The sequence below is a fragment of the Sporisorium graminicola genome, chromosome SGRAM_5, assembly GCF_005498985.1.
Source record: "Sporisorium graminicola strain CBS 10092 chromosome SGRAM_5, whole genome shotgun sequence".
NCBI lineage: Eukaryota > Fungi > Basidiomycota > Ustilaginomycetes > Ustilaginales > Ustilaginaceae > Sporisorium > Sporisorium graminicola.
The window spans coordinates 627,873-646,321 of NC_043735.1; the positions used below are offsets into that span (position 1 = coordinate 627,873).

General features: G+C 57.2%; 7 protein-coding genes across 7 annotated transcripts; 4 read left to right on the forward strand and 3 right to left on the reverse strand.

Annotated features, from left to right (window-relative positions):
• Positions 1-181: 181 nt before the first annotated feature.
• EX895_004972 (uncharacterized protein) lies at positions 182-1,801 on the forward strand (the record flags this gene model as incomplete). Its single annotated transcript, XM_029885566.1, has 1 exon — positions 182-1,801. One exon carries the CDS (start codon positions 182-184, stop codon positions 1,799-1,801), a length of 1,620 nt encoding a protein of 539 aa, XP_029738132.1.
• A 443-nt stretch (positions 1,802-2,244) lies between these two features.
• Positions 2,245-3,024, forward strand: EX895_004973 (uncharacterized protein; the record flags this gene model as incomplete). The annotated part of the gene is made up of 1 exon (XM_029885567.1): positions 2,245-3,024. The coding sequence occupies one exon, from the start codon at positions 2,245-2,247 to the stop codon at positions 3,022-3,024; it is 780 nt and encodes a 259-aa protein (XP_029738133.1).
• An 80-nt stretch (positions 3,025-3,104) lies between these two features.
• Positions 3,105-4,985, reverse strand: EX895_004974 (uncharacterized protein; the record flags this gene model as incomplete). Its single annotated transcript, XM_029885568.1, has 1 exon — positions 3,105-4,985. The coding sequence occupies one exon, from the start codon at positions 4,983-4,985 to the stop codon at positions 3,105-3,107; it is 1,881 nt and encodes a 626-aa protein (XP_029738134.1).
• A 2,934-nt stretch (positions 4,986-7,919) lies between these two features.
• EX895_004975 (uncharacterized protein) lies at positions 7,920-9,815 on the reverse strand (the record flags this gene model as incomplete). Its single annotated transcript, XM_029885569.1, has 1 exon — positions 7,920-9,815. One exon carries the CDS (start codon positions 9,813-9,815, stop codon positions 7,920-7,922), a length of 1,896 nt encoding a protein of 631 aa, XP_029738135.1.
• Positions 9,816-10,888: 1,073 nt separating this feature from the next.
• EX895_004976 (uncharacterized protein) lies at positions 10,889-11,842 on the forward strand (the record flags this gene model as incomplete). Its single annotated transcript, XM_029885570.1, has 2 exons — positions 10,889-11,506; positions 11,582-11,842. The coding sequence occupies 2 exons, from the start codon at positions 10,889-10,891 to the stop codon at positions 11,840-11,842; spliced, it is 879 nt and encodes a 292-aa protein (XP_029738136.1).
• A 2,194-nt stretch (positions 11,843-14,036) lies between these two features.
• On the forward strand, positions 14,037-17,511 carry EX895_004977 (uncharacterized protein; the record flags this gene model as incomplete). The annotated part of the gene is made up of 4 exons (XM_029885571.1): positions 14,037-14,111; positions 14,398-14,877; positions 15,604-15,648; positions 16,057-17,511. 4 exons carry the CDS (start codon positions 14,037-14,039, stop codon positions 17,509-17,511), a joined length of 2,055 nt encoding a protein of 684 aa, XP_029738137.1.
• Positions 17,512-17,722: 211 nt separating this feature from the next.
• EX895_004978 (uncharacterized protein) lies at positions 17,723-18,352 on the reverse strand (the record flags this gene model as incomplete). Its single annotated transcript, XM_029885572.1, has 3 exons — positions 17,723-17,839; positions 17,938-18,004; positions 18,090-18,352. 3 exons carry the CDS (start codon positions 18,350-18,352, stop codon positions 17,723-17,725), a joined length of 447 nt encoding a protein of 148 aa, XP_029738138.1.
• Between the last annotated feature and the right edge of the window lie 97 nt (positions 18,353-18,449).

An 18,449-nucleotide genomic window follows, 5' to 3' on the forward strand; every position in this document is an offset into this window, starting at 1 on the left:
GGCTGCGTAGGCAGAACCCCCTTTGCGCGTATATAACCTGAGCTGTCTTTCTGAGCGACCACCCCCGCTTCTGAAGAAACCGTCCCTTTAAGCCCATTCTCCTACCTCAACTCCTTTTGGAGACTGTACTCTACTGTCCTTCTCTCTCTTCCCTTCCCTACCATCAACAGCTCGTGACACCATGGCCGCCGTCGAGATCCCTCATCGCGCCAACAAGCCACTTCCTTCGCCTCGTCTGGCCACCTACTCGCGCAAGTCGGTTCCTGCTTCGCGCGCTCGCAAGGCCTCCTATGTCGAGGAACACGACGACGAGGATGCCGCTGAGCACACAGACAAGGACGAGGTCGAGGCTGCCGACGCCTTCACTCTTGTCCCTCATGTAGCCGAGCAAACGCTCCACGCCGTTCACAGTGCCATCTTTGGCCAACCCTGGGCTGACCTCGAGCTCGTTGTTAGTGCTGGCGGCAAGAAGGAGGAAGTGGTCTACGCCAACTCCAAGGTGCTCAAGAAGGCCTGCCCTGCGCTCATGCGTCAGATCAGCACCACCGGACGCGCTGAGCTCGACACCATGGAGCAGGAGCAGATCAACGCTGCTGCTAATGCTGCTGCCGCCGCAAAGAGCAAGAGTGCTGCTTCTCCTAAGCGTGGTCCTCGCCCTGCCTCCAGCCGCCGTTCCACCAATAGCCTCGGCCTGGTCGACTACGGACGCAGCTCGCGTCTCGGTGCTCAGGACAACCATGACGACGATGCAGAAGACTTTGACAACGTGCGGGCTGCCAAGCACCACAACGATGCCGAAGACGAAGAGTATGCTGACTCGTTCGCTGAGCTGCCTAAATCCAGCCACCATGATGGCGACCTCGACGACGCTCACCAGGACGCCGACAGCGTTGGCGACGAGGACATCGACGAAGGCAACACGCATGGTTCGAGGGGCAAGGTGGCTGGTGCCGTTGCTCCTGCCCCAGCCATCGAGACGCTCACGCCTCCCACCTTCTCTCGCTCCTCGTCGCGCTTCTCGAAGCTGATGAAGTTCATGAACAAGGACAAGGCCTCGCCCACTGCCGAGACCGACGCAGCTCTCCCCTTCACCTCGGTAGGCAACGCTTCCGGTACCGACTACCTCAACGAGATGGGCACCTACGGCGGCCGTAGCCGTGTGCGTCGGTACAGCGCTGGTAACGACCTCACCTCTGCCTCTGCTGCTGCTACTCGAGGTTCCGCGGCCTCGAGGGTGCAGGTGACCGGCTGCTCGCCTGCCACGCTCCAGGCACTCGTGTTCTACCTGTACACTGGACACGCCACCTTTGCCTCGCGTCTGCCTGCGCCCAGCAGCCGTCGCTACGGTCGCACCCGCCGCGACTCGTCCTCGGACGCCTCGCTGCACTCTGACCGTGCCGAGTCGGTCAAGCACAGCGAGGACGAAGACCTCGACGGCGACGACGTTGCTGCCCTTCCCGCCGCACGTGTCTCCAAGTCACCCAGCTTCCCTCCCGTCTTTTCGGCCACCGCTGCGTACTGCATCGGCCGCCAGCTCGGACTGCGCGACCTCGCGACCAAGGCCTTCGACCACATCTGCCTCGAGCTCTCGCCCAAGACCGTGCTGGCCGACTTGCTGAGTCCGTTTGTCGACCGTTTCGATGAGGTACAGCGTGCGCATTTGGACTACGTCTCAGACAACTGGGACCGTGTCAAGCGCAGACCCGACTTTGAACAGACTGTCGGCCGCCTGGTTATGGGCGAGTACAAAGAGGCGAGGAAGGCGCTCCTCAAGCTGTTTGCCAAGCTCTCGGTTGCTTGATCTGGGGCTCGCTAAAGAGCTTCTCGAAACACGGACAATCTTGGTTTTTCTTTCTTTTGCGGCCCTATTGCGACCGTTGTAGTTTTGTTTGTTTGTATCACCTGTCTCGTGCTCCAATCGTGTTTGTTTCGCCATAGCTTGTGTGCCGCGAGATTAGGGCTCTGGACACGTGTCGGGCAGCCCTTCCAGGTGGCTTGTGCGATGATGTGCTGTTGGTGCTGCGCGGGGGACTCTCTGGTTGCTGACGCGTCCCTTCACGGATGCATAACCGAGACGGTAGCGGAGAAAGCTGTGCTCGAGTCTTCAATCATACAAACCCCGTATCGACGAACGCGCCTACAAATACGAACGAGGCCCGCTATCGCGTCTTGACTCGCTGTCCACATCTATCCAGAGCCTCTCCGACTGACCCGAATTTCAGCATTCGTCCGACCCTAGGAACCATGTCGTCTGCCTATCCCAAGATCGATTTTTACGACATTTCGTGCACGACAACGTCGGAGTCATGGTCACCTTACACGGCGCGCATCTGGCTGGCGCTGCGACTGCTCGAGATCCCGTCAGAACGACACCTGATGCCCATGTGTCGGATCAATGACACGCTGGCCGACGCCGGCGTGTTCCGCCCGCTGGCGGGACGACACACTCTGCCTGCCATCACGCTCGACCAGAAAGAATGGGTCACGGACAGCGCCGCCATCGCCTCGACGCTGCAAAAGCTCTACCTCGAACACGGTGGGCAGCTTTCGCACTCGCTCTTCCCCGATGCTGCCTCCAAGGACCTGGCCGAGAAAGCAAACCAAGCAATGTCCACGAGCCTGGCTGCCGGAGACCGCTGGAAGTCGGTCGTGCCCTCGGTCTACTACATCCTGGAGCCCGAGTCGCAGGAGTTCTTCATCGAGACGCGCACCTCTAGCTGGAAGAAGTCGCCCCTGGACATACTTGCCACGGAAGCAAAGCAGAACGCCGAGCGCGACGGCGGCATCGAACAGGTCTACGCCAAGGCCATGCTGCCCTTTGTCGAGCTGTATGCCACCAAGGACAAGTCTGGCACCTGGCTCGGCGGCGAGAGGCCCATCTACGCCGATCTCATCACGTTGGCCGCACTCCAGTGGTACAAGTGTGCCAACACAGACGCCTTCCACAAGGCTCTCGAAATCAACGGCGGGGCCTTGCAAAAGGCCTGGACCGCTGGACAGGAACTGCTTTTCCAGCAAAGCTAGCCTTCTCTTACTCGGGGGTTTTCAATTGTAACTATGAAACATGATGTTCGTCAAATCTTAGAACAGGTGAGGGGCGGTGGCTATAGCCCGCTGGCAGCGAACCACAACGACGAGCCTGTGCCCATGCTCTCCATCCAACCGCCGTTCTTGAACGGCTCTTCAGTGACGCCGATGCTCCAGCCGTGGAAAAAGTCCTTCTCGGCCTCGATCAGCGCCTTTGCCCTCTGCGATTCAATCCCGTATCCTTTGAGCAGCTCCTTCTGCGTCGCAGTGTAGTCCGGTGGAGGCGCAGCTGCAGTGTTGTCTACATTCGTCGCGGCCGAGGGCTCGTTGAACGTGATGTTGTCCTCGTCATCGAACTCCCAGTCGAGCTTTGCCTGTTCATCCTCTGCGCCAGCAGCAGCAGCCGTACCCGTCAGCGTCGGTGTCGGCTGCGAGGCCAGATAGTCGCACAGATCAATGCCTTCGTTCCCCGTCCGCTCGGGAACGAGATGCACAATGAGTGGAGAGCCAAACTTCTTGACTTCCTTCGCATCGAGATCGCTAGGCATAGGCTCGAACTTGCGTCCACGGTAGTACTTGCATCGATACACAAAGCGTTCCGGGAACAGACCTTTGACCAGGAACCTCGCTCGCTCTTTTGGGTTCGGATTTCTCGAGCTCGGCGTGATCAGCCGGCCCGCTTCCGCCCAGATGCATCCACGGCGCTCCAGGGCACGTAGCATGTCGGCAGACAGCTGCTCGTCCGCTGCGGTGGGTGCGAAGAGGAACTTTTCGAAACGCTCGTCGTCGGTGCCTCGATCGAACTCGCTGATCAGACGCGCAGACGTGGCCAGGTCCGCGTCCGACGCCTTGTTCATCTCGATCGGGTAGGGACCTCCGGTCTCGAGCAAGCGTGGCGGAGGTGCGAGCAGGTCCAGGGTGGCAAACACCATGGCCGTCTTCACGGAGCGTACCTCGGACGGCTTGTCGTCCTCGTCGTTTCGGGTGGCGACTCTGCGGACGCTTTCGGCAGACTTGACCTGCTCGATCGCATGCGAGGTATCGTCCGTCTTGCTGTTGCCGCTGCTGGCTTTACCCTTGGCCTTGCCTTTTAGCTTGGCCAGCCAACCTGTCTTTTGCTGCCCGTCGTCATCACCGTTGCTCGCATCTGCTGCGACCAACGGCTTGTTCGAATATCGCAGCACCGCCTCAGCTGGGAACACGGCCATCTTGTCGTAGATTCCTTGGCCCGCATAGATGGCTGAAATGACTCTTTCCACCAACGGCCTCGACACGATGCCCGTCAGCTCCTTCGCCTGTGCTTGGAAAAGGCTCACTTTGCGGTAGCGGCTGACGTTGCCCGAACGAGCCGCCATCTCGGCGCCATTCCTCGGCTGAGGATGTGCAAGATAGGCAAGCAAGCTTGCGTACGGTGACGAAGATGCGGTCGAGCTCGGATTGAAGCCCGCACTGCCGAGGTAGGCTACGGGGAGCTGGACGCCGAGGCGCTTGCGCAGCTTCGAGACGGACTGCGAAACCTTGTTCTTGGAAGTTGCCGATGGCTGGCCACGAGAGTGGGTGGCGGGGCAGCCGACTTGTCGAAAGGGGACTGGATGGGGCGCATTGATATCGTACGATGCAAACAGCGTGCAGTGCAGCAAGAAGGGCGGTAAAGGTGCGGATTGAGCTGGCGGGCTAGGAATGCGTTTGGAAGCTGTGATGAGCGGCAGCTCGAGCGAGACCTTGGTGTTGTTGTAAACGGAGGCCGGGTTGGAAGCTTCTTTGAGCGTCACACCACGAGGAAGGTCTTCGAGTTTAAGTTGCTCGGTCGTAACATCATCGGTTGCAGCTTGGCTCGGCACAGTCGATGGCGTCACAACCGGTGGAGGTGCGGATGCGGTTGCCGTGGGTTGCGAGGCCGAGGAAGACGGCGTTGGGGCATAGCTAGGCGGGCCCCCGTTGGCACTGCTCTTGTCCATTGTTGTGTCGAACTCTGGCTGCGGTTCGTGACGAGATGTGGTGGTGGAAGAGATGCAAGGTTGCATTGAACTTGCACTGCCCCACCAAAACCCCGCAATCCCGCACGGGCCAAATCGCGTACCGGGTTTCAACCGCATCTCGGCTGTTCGGGACCCTGACGCTGGATTGACAGCTGACAGCTCTTGACGCAGCAGCCTCGCCCGGATGAGACTGGTTGACTGGAGCCGCAGTGCAAACCAGCTTGGCTGCGAATCATCTTCAGCTGTCTTTCCGGTCGTCTGCTACCCTATCCCACGTCATCAGTGTTGTGAACGACTTAAGAGCACCAAGGCCACTTGCCTGCGTCCGAATGGGGCTTTTCCTGTTTACTTTCTCATTTGCTGCGGCCCAAATGAGCTGCGGTCGGTGAGATCTTCTCACAAAGAGGCTCACCTGCTTCTACATATAAACAGACGCTTGAGTTGATATGATGAGGCCGATTGACCCCAAATCCACCCGCTCAATATCCCAATACTCCCACACGAGGATGCTTCTGGCTCGGATTTCCTTGTCTCTGATCGCTCTTCTCTTCGTGGTCGACAGCAGCATAGCTATTCCCCAACCGCGGCTGTCACGGACAGAAAAGCGTCTTCGCCGCTACAGCCATGCTATCTACTTGGATGCCTACGGTGGAGACCATCTTGCCCCAGGCTACATTCAATACTACCCCCATCTCTTGAGCGGGTTTCCGAGCCTCGAACAAGACGCGCTCGCTCATGCACACAACGACGCCAACGGGCCTTTCTACTTCAATTCGCGCAAAGAGGGTACGAAGCTCTTCTTAGCTACCCAAGTCAAGGGCACTAGTCCTTTGGGTCTTCGGTGGAATCTCAGACACAATGTCGATGGCGCAACGAGAACCTTCGACGCACACTTGTCGTGGCGTGTGGAGAACACAGGTCCGAAGCTGGTACGTTTGGACATCTGGCCAGAAGGCTCCGACCCGGCAGTGAGGATGACCATGCAGCAAGCGTTGGATCGACTCCAGATCCTGCCTGTCTCCCCGTAAGGATCCACACACATTGTGTTATCACTCGAGGAACGGTCACGCGTATTGACATCAAGGAAGGGTTAGCAGAGAGGGGGAAGGGGGGATCATGTGTTGCCAAAGACGAAAAGCGACAAAATCGAGCCATTGTAAGGTGGACAGAGGTCCAAGTCTGACTGTGTGCTGTGCTTTTCAGTGGTGACCGAGAAACGAGAGTGTGATGCAAAGAAGATGTGATCGATTTACAATGAGAAGGGGGCCATAAGGACCGCCATGGTGCTAGTATCATGCGGTACGTCCGCCCCCGCCGTGACCTTATCGAACGCGAGCAGCTTTGCTCCGTTGCGATTGAGCCGCCAGAACAAGAAGGCATCCCGAGGCGGCTTGTCCGTCTGTCTGAGATTCCAGCTTAGGCCGACCCCCCTATTGCCCGGGACCATCGTCATTGCATATGTAACACCTTGTTCTCTGTGAAAACGGAAGGCACCATTACCTGGCTTGCTAGCGTGCTCGAAGGCTTTCTCGTTCAGTGCTGTATGTCCCGCAAGCATGTGACCGAGGTGTGGCTCTGTCACAACACCGAATCGGTATTGTTCTGGAAAGTAGAGCTTGTACTCCCCTCTCCATGCCGTTAAGAGAGTTTTCTCGTCACTGCCCATTGGCGGTACGGGTGCGACGACCAGGACTCCAAGTAGACTGACAAAGACAAGGAGGAAGGTGAAACTAGCTGTCCACTTCATGGTGTTCAGTTGGGAATTGCGCCAGAGGTTGAGACCTGTACTGGTGCCTTGCGGTGCGTGAGGATGGGGGGATGACTGAAACGGCTCGGCTTGATTCGCCCTCTTTATACAGTATGCCTCGCTCGTCCTGCCCCTGTCTCTGAGTACCCTGCGAAGAGAGGGGACGATACGGCTTAGTCTCGATAAATGCAGTCATAAAGCGAGTGGGTGGTATGGGCCACGACAAGGTTGCATGGCAACGAATATGCCGTGAATCCTATCTTCTGCAGCCAATTTATGCTCTCATAAGCAGTGGCAGCATTGTACCTGGATATGGCCCACCTCCGTGGTGCAAGGCCAGACGTCCCCTAACACAGCGCTGCAGTGTCTTATTGAAGGTTTGTCATCCCACCAATCCGTGGTGGATGGATGACGAGCAGTGGGCTCAGGATCGACAGCGAGTCAGAGAACCTGCCTTCCGAGGGCCGCAACACTCCGCGCTTCTGTTCAACAGAAGAGATCAAGAGCGTCTTTCATTGACTGCTTTGCTATCTGAAACTGAGCGACCGCGCTCTGACGTCGCCTCAGAGCCCGAGGTGCGAAGGCCCCGACCAGGGCGAGGAGCAAAGTGAAACGGTAGGGCAGCAGCATACTTTGATGTTCTTCAACGTGGAGGCTCAAGGTGATGCTGAGATCGACATTGATGTGGCAGAGGCCTGCGATGAGTGGAGACGAGGAGAGCTGATATACTTTGGCTCGAGCGAGCCCCTTATATCCCTTGTCGTCCAAGCTTATCCTGAGAGCAGTCCGAGGAAGAAGACACAGCTGTTGGGCCTGCCTCACTCCTTTGGCCATCAGCATAACAAGTTGCATGGCAGGGGGCGCACATTCGTTGATACTGTCGCACAACGTCACGCCCCTTTCTCATTCGCTCAGATGCTCGGGGAGGCTCGATGCCACTCAACTTTCCTTGTCGGGATCGGACGCACCGGCGACTCCGGCGGCAGGTCGAGGATCGACAGGAACTCGAAACCCTCAACACGGAAACTTTGTTCATCACACGACGCTTCACAACCCATCTTTCACCTGCGTCGCAGAAGCATGACAACCATCTTTCATTGGCCGTGTTCGTTTCTCTATGTCGTGAGTAATTGCTCTCCGCCCAACCCGAAAGGTCAAGCTGCAGATCAAAACGCAGCACCCTTGGCAGCAAGTTGGCGCACCTCGGTCGCAGCCAACAGCACGCCATCGTCGAACCTCTCGACCGCCTGGGCCGTCGAGCTACCAATTGGGGTCCATGAGACATTGTGGCCCACACTCGCCAGGAAGGCGGCAGTCTGGTTGCTGAAACCGACAAAGCCCGGGACCTGCGGAGCACGGCTCTCGAGCGATGTCACGTTGGGACTGAGCTGGTCGTGCCACCTGGGCTCCGCCAGCGCAGTCTGGGCATCTTGGCCTTTGAACAGCACATCGTAAGCAACCTGCGTGACGGCAGTGATGATCCTCGAGCCACCAGCAGAGCTGAGGCTGAGCTTGAGCTCTCCCGTGCTCGTATCTTCGGCTATCACGGCCGAGATCGACGACAAGGGTCGCTTCCCTGGAGCAATGTAGTTGGCCGGCGTCGGCAGGTAGCCAAAGAAGTTTGTCAATCCGGGCGTAGACGCATCGTCGAGCTCGTTGTTGAGCGGGAAGCCGTGCTTGGTCATGAGCTGCGATCCCCAGAACGTGTTGATGGTGGTGGTCAGCGAGATGGCCATGCCGTCGGCATCAACCACCGTGATGGCCGAGGTTCCGTGATCCGTCAGCACCTCTGTGTCCTTGTTGCTGGGGATGTAGTAGGCGGTGTCAAAGGTGCGCGAGTCGTTGATCTTGGCCTTGTTGGCCTTGCTGGTGGAAAGTTCCAGATACTCGCTCTCGAGACGCGAAACATTCTTGACAAAGGCCGGGTCGCCGTAGTTGGTGCGTTGGCCGTACGAGAACTTGTTGGCCTCGATAAAGCGGTGCGTAGAGACGTTGACGTTGGCGAGATCCTCCTGGCCATCGGCACGGAACTGGTCGACGGTCTGCAGGGTCGAGAGGACCACGCTGCCGGACGAAGGCGCAACGGTGCCGTAGATTCGATACTTGCCGTCGCGCAGCGAGACATTGTGCGGCTGGCGGAACTTGACCTCGTAGTCGGCGAGATCCTGCCTGGTCATGATGCCTTTGAGCACCTTGTTGTCGGCAATGGTGTCGACGATATCGCTAGCAATCCCGCCATAGTAGAAGGGGTCAATGCCCTTGTGAGCAAGCAATTCGAATGTCTTTGCGAGACGCTCCTTCTTGATGGTATCGCCCAGCTGAGCGATCTTGCCATTGGGACAGTAGAACTGGCTCCAGCGCTTATCGCTGCACAAAAACGGATACTGGGTCACGTTCAACGCCTTGGCCAGCTCGGTGGTGACCTTGAATCCGCGCCTGTTGAGCTCGATGGCAGGTTTGAACACCTTTGCCCACGGGAGCTGGCCGTACTTCTGGTGGAGATCCCACCAGGCCTTGGGCTCGCCAGGAACACCCACAGCCAGACCTCCATACAGCGAGGCGTTCTTGACGGGCGCATCCTGGTACATGGTCTCGTAAGCGGCAGCGGGGAAGACCTCTCGGAAGTCAATGTGAATGTAGCTGGCCGTTTGCGAGTGCGCGTCGTTGTCGTTGCTGCGTTTCTGGTTGGCGCTGGCATCCTGCGAGACGGGGAAGCGGAGCAAGGCGTGCCCACCGCCTCCCAGACCCGAGTGGTAGGAGGCGATGGATCCTACGCAGAGAGCGGTGCCGATGATCGAGTCGACGGCGGACCCGCCTTGCTGCAGAAGCTCGGCGCCGATGTTGGAGCAGATGTCGACCTCGGACGAGACGGCACCGTGCTTGCCCTTGACGCTGTATTCAGGCGAGTTGCCCTGCGAGGCTGCTCCGTAGAAGGCCGGCTGCTTGTTGTTGTTTCGCGGCTCGAGATGGATAGGAGACGCCCGGACGCTTTCGCTCGAGGAGGCGAGCAGGAGGGCGGCAACGAGAGCCGCCCATGCGGAGGAACCGGTTCGAGCCAGCATGGTGAGGGAGCAGACACACAGCCAGAGGAGGGGAGAGAAAGAGACGATGCCAGAATAGCGACGGAAGGAGTGAGCGTCTGTTGTTATATACACAATCGCAGGATGGCAGCGTGGGACCCTTGCAAGCCGATCGACGAATGAGAAGGAAAGGAAGACAATGATTAAAGGGTTTGGCAGCGTTCCTTGCGTGCTTTGTGGTCACGAGGCGGCCGTCTCGCTTGGGAGTGGTCGATCCGAGGGTGGGAGGGAGATCATCCTCAGTGTGGGCAAGGAAGAAGAAGACTTGCGGCGGCGGGGATCAGATCGGTCATTACGCCGGTACTGGAAGGGTTCAAACGAACTCCGTCTGCATTCCTCCAAGCTTCTCCAGGTAGCGGAAGTTAGCGTCCGCACTCACCACCACTTCTGTCATACTCAAGGCCACAGCCTACAGGCTCGACAGTCAAGCTTGGCGGGGGAGCAAGCTCACACCATGAGTGGGCGGTGAATTTTTGGTGGGTTAGGTTTTTGGGGGTGGGGCATGCGTATCAGAAGAAGGCAAACTTCGGCTGTTTACATCTCGCTTAGAGGCTTGCATTGCCTTAGATAGGAACAGCTTGGTGCGCTTGACGACCGACGGCTCAAGCTCGGTCCTTGAAACAGAGGGAAGCTGCAGAGGGAAGCTGCTGTTCCAGTTGGACGGCACAAGAGACGATAAACAAAGCATGTTTGGTACTCAAGCGAGCCAATCAAACCTCGCTGTTGCTGGTTGTCAGTGGCTGTGGCCAGAACGGCATTCGCCAAGGGAAATGCTCGCGATATGCATTGCACAATCCGACGTTTGGGCAGCGTGATAAGAAAGCGGGGTAGGTTATCGTACGATATCAAAGGTTCAAATCGGAAGTCGGAGGAGGGCTGACGACGCTCTTTGGACCCTGAACAAAGTGTTCTTCTAGATGGGTTGCGCGTCGCCCATGTACAACCAATCCCGCACGCTCTGACGATCTTGCGCTACTCTCCTTTCGACTCATACTGCATCGTGATCCTGGTTCGGCAAAGGCACACTCACGAAAAAGCACTGAAGATTGCACAAGATGGACTTTGATCCCGCAAACCGCGACGTTGCCGCGCCTCGCTACGAGCTCGAGTCAGGCTCAGAAGACGAATTCCAAGTCGCTGATCATGGAGCTGAGTCCAGGTCTGAAGAGCCTTTCCAACTCGTGACGGCTGACGGATCGGAGAACGATGGAAAGCTGGAGCAGGGGTCGCAGCTGGTCGTGTTGATCGGCCATGCAGGCGCATCATTGCTATCGTCGCTGGGTGGGGCTGGACTCGAGCAGCACTCTTCGCTACGATGCGGGTCGGAACAGCACGCGGCCATTGCATCTGCTAGATCGAGCCGCGGTGGTAGGGTCACTGTAGCGCTGGTGGCACCTTCACCGCAATTGCGTTCGTGGCGCCTGCATGAGATGGCCTCTACGCTCATCGAAACCGTCAAGCCATCAAGCGTGGTCATCGTCGACTCGTATAGCCCACAAGATCAGCTGTACCGAGATGCTGCGTATTCGGAGGAAGAAGCGGGTCCAGAGGCCGCGATCCGATACATAGTTACACCGAGCTACGTGGCGCAGCATGCAATCGACTCGAGCAAGATGGCGCCGCTGCGTTCGCCTGAATCGGCAAGCGGTCTCGGTGCTGCTTTTCTGAGCAAGGTACGTTCGAGGTGTACGTTGACTCTTCGCGCTGGACTGCTTTCAACTGACTGAATCTTGATTTGGAACCACCAGGCTGTTATCAACAACGTCCCGGCGATCCTGACGCTGTTGGAAGACGTGAGCTTCCAGTCGCACATTCAGCTGTATGGATCAGAGGGCGCATCTCGACTCTCTCCCGCTGTCAACGAGACGCTGAGTGCACTGACCGGTCTCGGTGGTGGAGCAATCGACGCAGCATCAAACACACGAAGCTTGCTGGACTTTGCGACGTCGCGACGGGTTCAACCAGCAGCCAACTTGGCCGTGCTGGGAGACGGCAACATGTACATCTGAGGTGGTCAATGCCAAAGGATCGAACGACAGTCCCCGATTTGACGTGATGGAGCGAGTGATGCCGATGAATGCGATTGATTGTCCTGCAGCGCGCAGAAAATCTGTTGGGCGACGATCCCAGGATGTGTGTCCACGTGGTTGCAGATCTGAAAGTTGTGTGAGCGGACGACGTTTCTCGCGCCAGAAACTTCTCTGGAAGCGGCACCAAAACAGGCTACTGCAGCTCGTCGTAATGCAAACAGAGAAGGTTGAGTGAGCTCCGCACGGTGCCTTGGTCAATCACAATAGCGGGCCGAGAAAGACGAGTTCAAGGTCGAGCAAGGACGTGTGGGCTGCACAATTACGTCGGCCGACACCAAGGAACCTGCGAGGAATTCATTCAAATCGGTTTCGTTTCGAAAAGACGGCATTTCGTGCAGCTTTAATTGTGCTTGCTTGCTAATTTCGGCAATCACCGAATCGCACGCAGCTAGTTTGGTTTGCTTGTCCTGTCTTGGCCGTTGCTGTGTCGACCAGCCAAAGCAGATAGTTGCCAAAGCAGATGATGAACGGAAAACGCACCAAACTACTGTTGCAAGGCGTAGTGATCTGACATCGCATGCTGTCGTCGTAACGAAGAAAGAGAGACAGGCAGACAGTTGCCAGCGTCGGACGAGTCGAGCACACAGTCAGCACCGCCGAGGCTTGGACAGGCACCGAGAACAATCAATGCAAAGTTAGAGCTGAGACGCGTCAGAGCAGTCAAATGACGAAATCAGAGAAAAGAAACGTCAGACGGCAGGTCCGACCAAGTGACTGACAGAGTGACTCTGCTGCGAATTTCTTGACGCGCTTCTGCTTATCCCGTTTCTTTCGCTGCTTTTCAATGGGCTGTGTGCTGCCGCCGTATGCTTTTGACCGCATCATCATCATCATCATTATCATCATCATCATCATCAGCAGCAGCAGCAGCAGCAGCAGCATCGTCGTCATCACCAGCACCGGCAGCACGCCTCTGTTACCGACCTTTGACTGCCTCTCGGAAGCACCCTCTCGTCATCGCCTCCCTTCCCTTTACACACACCTTTTTGTGTGCCTCCCTTGCTCTCGACCTCGTCACGAATCCAACAAACAACCAACCTTGCCTGCTCGCCTTGATCTCAACGCACGCCCTGCAGACCCTCCTACTTCGTCGTCACCTTGCTTGCTCTCTCTCTCCCTTGGATAGTCGCCGCAGCTTGTCCCTTCTAGCTTCTCGTCGTCTTACCCTCTGCTTCGCCCCGCTCCGCCCCGCCCCTGCACTTCTAGCTCCCTGCCGTGCGTGCATATCCTCGACGTCGTCTATCAACCGCTCTTGTTTTTTTCCCACGGGTCTGAGTCTCGACACGCGTCTCGCCTAGCCTCCTGACCTCATCGCCCTCTCCCGCCGCCCAGCCAGCGTTGACTAGCCAAACCGAAACGACGGTTCCTCCTCTAAGCTACCTGCCTCGTATACTTGGTTGCCGTCATCATCCTTGCCCTGTCACGCGCGACCCTCGCATCGAAGGCTTACAGGCTCAATCAGCTCAGGGTTCTCGCATCTGCAGCCCCGACGTCAATCCATTTGACCATCCACAATCCGCAATCCTTCATCCACCTCTTCCTCTTCCTCACCGCTAGCGCCATTCTCTATTGCTTGTTTCAAGCTCCGACGTCAAGCCATCCTTGTACAAAACCACCTCGTGTTCACAACGGCCTCTCAAGCACATCCACCTTTCTTTCTTCCATCCTCGTCCTCTCGTCTCGCCTGGGGTCGTCCTTGTGCCGCTTCACTTGGCTTCCAGTGTGCACCTTCCTTCCTTTCTCACCACATCCATCTCTCGCAACACCACTTGCGAGCGACCCCGCAGTAGCATCTCGCTACCCTCAATCGATCGACGTTCCTGTGTGCGACTCCACCACGGTTCTCGTCTCAGCTCAACACAGACTGCCTCCGACACTTGATCCTCTAGATTTCCATCTTTAGCTCGCCAGCATCACCCAGATACTCTCGGCTCTTCTTGGCTTCATTACACTCTATGCAAAAGTTTCCGACGTTCGCGCCTTTGCCCACCTATCAGTATTGCATAGCCGCGTCAGCCACTCCAACTCGATCGAAATTACCGCCAGATCCCCGCTTGATCTTGCCTCATCATCGTTAGCGCGCTCCATACGACTTCGATTGCCACACCACACAATGCCCGTTTTGGAGCAATTCAAAAACTTTATCAGACACGGAAAGGCTGCTCGGGAAGCGCCAGAGGGCTCGATTGTAAGTTTTCCATTTCCGAGCCAGTACAAAGCAGTCGCACATCCCCCACCACAGGAGCACTCGGGCCGCTTGCAGCGGTCCCACCAACGCGCATCTCCGCTTTCAAGTGACCCACCGCTTGGGTCGACCATGATACCACCATCACCATGACTCAGCTTGCAGCACTGTCAATGCTCTGCACTTGCGTCGGTCTCGGCCTTGACCGCTGCAGCTTGACTGTTCGGCATTGAATCCTCCATCTTGACCTGACATTTACCAATCTCTCTATTCCGTCTACGATCAACAGAACGACCCGTCCGCAGGTCCAGCGATCCAAGTTCATCCCGCCGAAAGCTCCTCTTCGTCCAGAAATACCTCATCTGGGTTTGCCCCGCAAGACAAAGCTTCTCCTATTCCAGCATCCACTTCGCAAACGCACGCCGGCACCTCGTCAACCGCCAAATCACATCAACAAACACAACCAGATTCGCAAGCTCGCGACATGAAGCAATCCAATGGAAACCACCTCGCTGTGCCTGCCGCCACAAGCTCGTCCAAGGGCGTTGCTGCCAACGAGCAGTACCAGCGTGAGGCAGAGCGTATCGTCGCCGAAGAGCGCGAGGCATCAGAAAAGATGCCTTACTACGAAGGCCTCAGCGAGCGATTCCAGCTCATCAAGAAGATGGGCGATGGCGCCTTCTCCAACGTCTACAAGGCGAGAGACCGCCAGACCGGCCAGAAGGTCGCTATCAAGGTCGTCCGCAAGTACGAGTTGAATAGCAACCAGGTAAGTTCAGAGCGCGCTTCGGGTCCCATGTTCGCCTTCCCGATGATCGTTTCTCGTATCAGTTCTTCGTCATCGTTCGCCGTGGTTTGCTACCGTTTTCCAGTCTCGTCTTCTCGTTCTCGTTCTCGTTCTCGTTCCGCTTCGTTTCTCTTGTGACGGTTGCTACGGGGTGGTCGTGCTTTTCTCGATACCTCATTCTCCGTCTCCTCACTTTGCTGTGTACGACCTGCCGATACGGAGACCTCTGGCCAAGGTTTTCCGTATCGGGAGCAAGGCACGCATTTTCATCAGTCGACGCTGCACGTCTGCTGGTCGGTCGCATCCCGCCAATCTTCTCTTTGCCGTGATCCATGTCCGACGCAGACGGTAGGTCGACGATGTCCTCATAAGCACCGCCACAAGAGCTGATTGGGCAGACTTGCCTCTCGGGGCTTGCGTTACAACTTACAAAGCACTTCGGTGCTTAACGTTGGTCCGCATAGCTAAGGCTCTCTGACCTGTCTCCGCGGTCTCACCGCGCACAGCTTCGTTAGAAGCGCTCTTCTCTGCGGCAAACCACGGCGGCGGCAAGCTACAAATTCGGGCCTTTTACAATGCCGTTCAAAAGGCAGCAGCGGAAACTAACCATTTTGACTTCTCCTCATCTACACAATCAACCCGCTCGGGTTTCCATTGGATGATCCGCTCCACCTACTCATCAACGTCACCCACGTTGCCAACTCACAGGATCGACTTGACCCCAACTTCCGAAAGAAGAACCGCGTCACAGAGGTCCGTTTCATGGCTCGTTTCCCTTCCACCCCCTTCCCTCTGTTCACATCCCGATTGTTCCTCCCCCTTGACCCAATCCTGCCGCACTCCATATCGTCCATCAATCACGATGGGGGCGCATAGCACTTTCTCTGTTCCAGATATTCTCCACCACCCAAATTGTCTCCCCCCTCATCTCCTTCCTGCATCTCGACGGAAGTCTTGCCTCGCTGTCATGTCCGAGGCGCACAGCAATTTCGTCGCTTTGCGGCCGTTCTCATGGCCAGAGAGCGGCGTCTTGGCCCTCGCACTGATGCTTGAGCATCTCTCACCTCCCTTCCCCTCCCACTGTTTGCTCTCGTGCTCTCTTGCGTGCATCTCGCAGCAACAAAACACTGACTCCACTTCTTCTGTTCTTATGCTTAACAGCGTGCCAACATCCTCAAGGAAGTGCAGATCATGCGCAATCTCAAACACGAAGGCATCGTCGACCTGCTCTCGTTCTCGGAGTCGCGCGACCACTACTTTTTAGTGCTCGAGCTCATGGAGGGGGGCGAGCTCTTTCTCCAGATTGTCAAGCTCACCTACTTTAGCGAGGCTTTGGCGCGCCACGTCATCCTGCAAGTGGCCCACGCCATTCGGTACCTGCACGAGGAGCGTGGTGTAGTGCACCGAGACATCAAGCCCGAAAACTTGCTCTTCGAGTCGATCAAGATCGTCCCTTCCAAGCAGCCCATCCAGCGTCCGTACGACGAGGAGAAGGAGGACGAGGGCGAGTTCATGCCTGGCATTGGCGGGGGTGGCATTGGGCGTGTCAAGATCGCCGACTTTGGTCTGAGCAAAGTGGTGTGGGAGGAGAGCACCATGACTCCCTGCGGTACTGTCGGATACACGGCGCCGGAGATCGTCAAGGACGAGCGCTACTCAAAGTCGGTCGACATGTGGGCGCTCGGGTGCGTGCTGTACACGCTGCTGTGCGGCTTCCCGCCGTTCTACGACGAGTCGATCTCGGTGCTGACGGAAAAGGTCGCCAAGGGCTACTACACGTTTTTGAGCCCCTGGTGGGACGATATTAGCGCATCAGCCAAGGACTTGATCACGCATCTTTTGTGTGTCGATCCACGCCAGCGCTATACGATCGACGAGTTCCTGCGCCACCCATGGTGCAACGTCAAGGACCCCATCCCCGACCTCAACTCGGCCGACATCGCGCTGGCCAAGGCGTCCGAGATGCCGCTCGACTCGCCGTTGCTGGCGGCCATGAAGACGAGCAACGCGACACGTAACAGCATGATGTCGCCTGGCATCAACCGACTCAAGGAGGCGTTTGACGTGACGTATGCGGTACATCGGATGGAGGAAGAAGGCGCTCGCAAGCGCGCGGTTGGTGGCAACCCGCTGGGAGAGCTCAACGAGGAGGACGAGAGCGACGAGGCGGACGAGGCGCGACGCAAGTACGGCGACGCAGCGGGTCAGGCCATCGAGAACCAGCGCGGTGTCCGCAATCAGAATGCCAGTGCTGCAGCCCGTTCGCAGCCGGCGTCATCGACACAGCAGCACCGTCACCACCAGCAGCAGCAGCCACAGCAACCACAGCCACCAGCGCAGCAGCAGCAGCAGCAGCAGTACCAGGGTCGTGGCGGCGCGGATCGTCGTCTCGCCGAAGCGGCGCTGTACGAGGGCCGGGCAGGACCGCGAGACCGTGGCCAGAACTCGAACCGCAAGCGCGGCTTCGAGCTCAACATGGGGAACGCCACGCTGCTGGGACGAAGGAACAAGGCTGGTGGTGTGGGTACACCGCGCCTCGACAACCTCGGCAACCCCATCATCGACGGTGCGCATGCGGCCGGTATCGTTCCTGGCAGCCCGATGCGTGTCGACTGAAGACGTGTCTTTCCCTTTACCCGCACCATGTTTTGTTTTGGATTTTCTCGTCGTGTACTTTGTACGCCTTCTCTCCGTTCGCTATCTCATGTTGCAATTCTACGATGCATTCTGCTGAATCTCTCTGCCTTTGACTGGCAATCTTGAGTTGGAGGAAGTGTGATGGCGCGAGCAAGATGATGGTGAGTGTGGGTATTCTGTTTGCTGTATTTCAATCTGATGAGCTGCAGCCACGGCAACCGCAATGTACACATTCCACCACGGTCCCGGGACGAAGTTGGGCACGCGGAACACGACAGATGCATGTCGAGCCTTGGTAGTTCATGTCCTGCGAGGAAGAAGGGGGGAGGGCAGAGGGGAATGAGGTGAGGTGTCAGAACAATCGCTGGCAGATCTGCAAGTCGGGGATCAAGGGTGCGGACTTACTCTTGACTGGATGCAACGGACGCAACACAACTTTTCGTAGCCTGTGCGCTTCCATTTGGCTATCAAGCTAGGGCCGCCAAGGACAAACAATAGCTTATGTCAGTACGAGCCTTGCTCCTGCTGTGCTTCGGCTGGTGATGTGTGGTACTCACTTTGCATCTGCGTACTGGTACTTGAGCAGCCAGTCGTACAGCTCTCGTGAGATGGCTTCGCGTTTGTAGTAGAGGTCGTAGATGTAGCGTGAGCGGGTATGGTTGATCTGGATGATGGGCCATAGTGTTTCAACTTTACGTTTGCCCTCGGTGTCTTCTGTTTCCGCATCGCGCATCTTGCGGTCGTATTCTTCGAGGATGGTTTCGATCTCGTCGAATCCTTCGGGCGGTGGGGTCGATCGTGATGTTCGTAGTCGAGGCATGGTGCGAACGAGTTCCAGTCGAGGTTCGGGCTGGTGTGGCTGTACAAATGAGAGTGATAGCGGGTGCAGGTGAAGGTGCGTGGGCAGTGATTGCTGT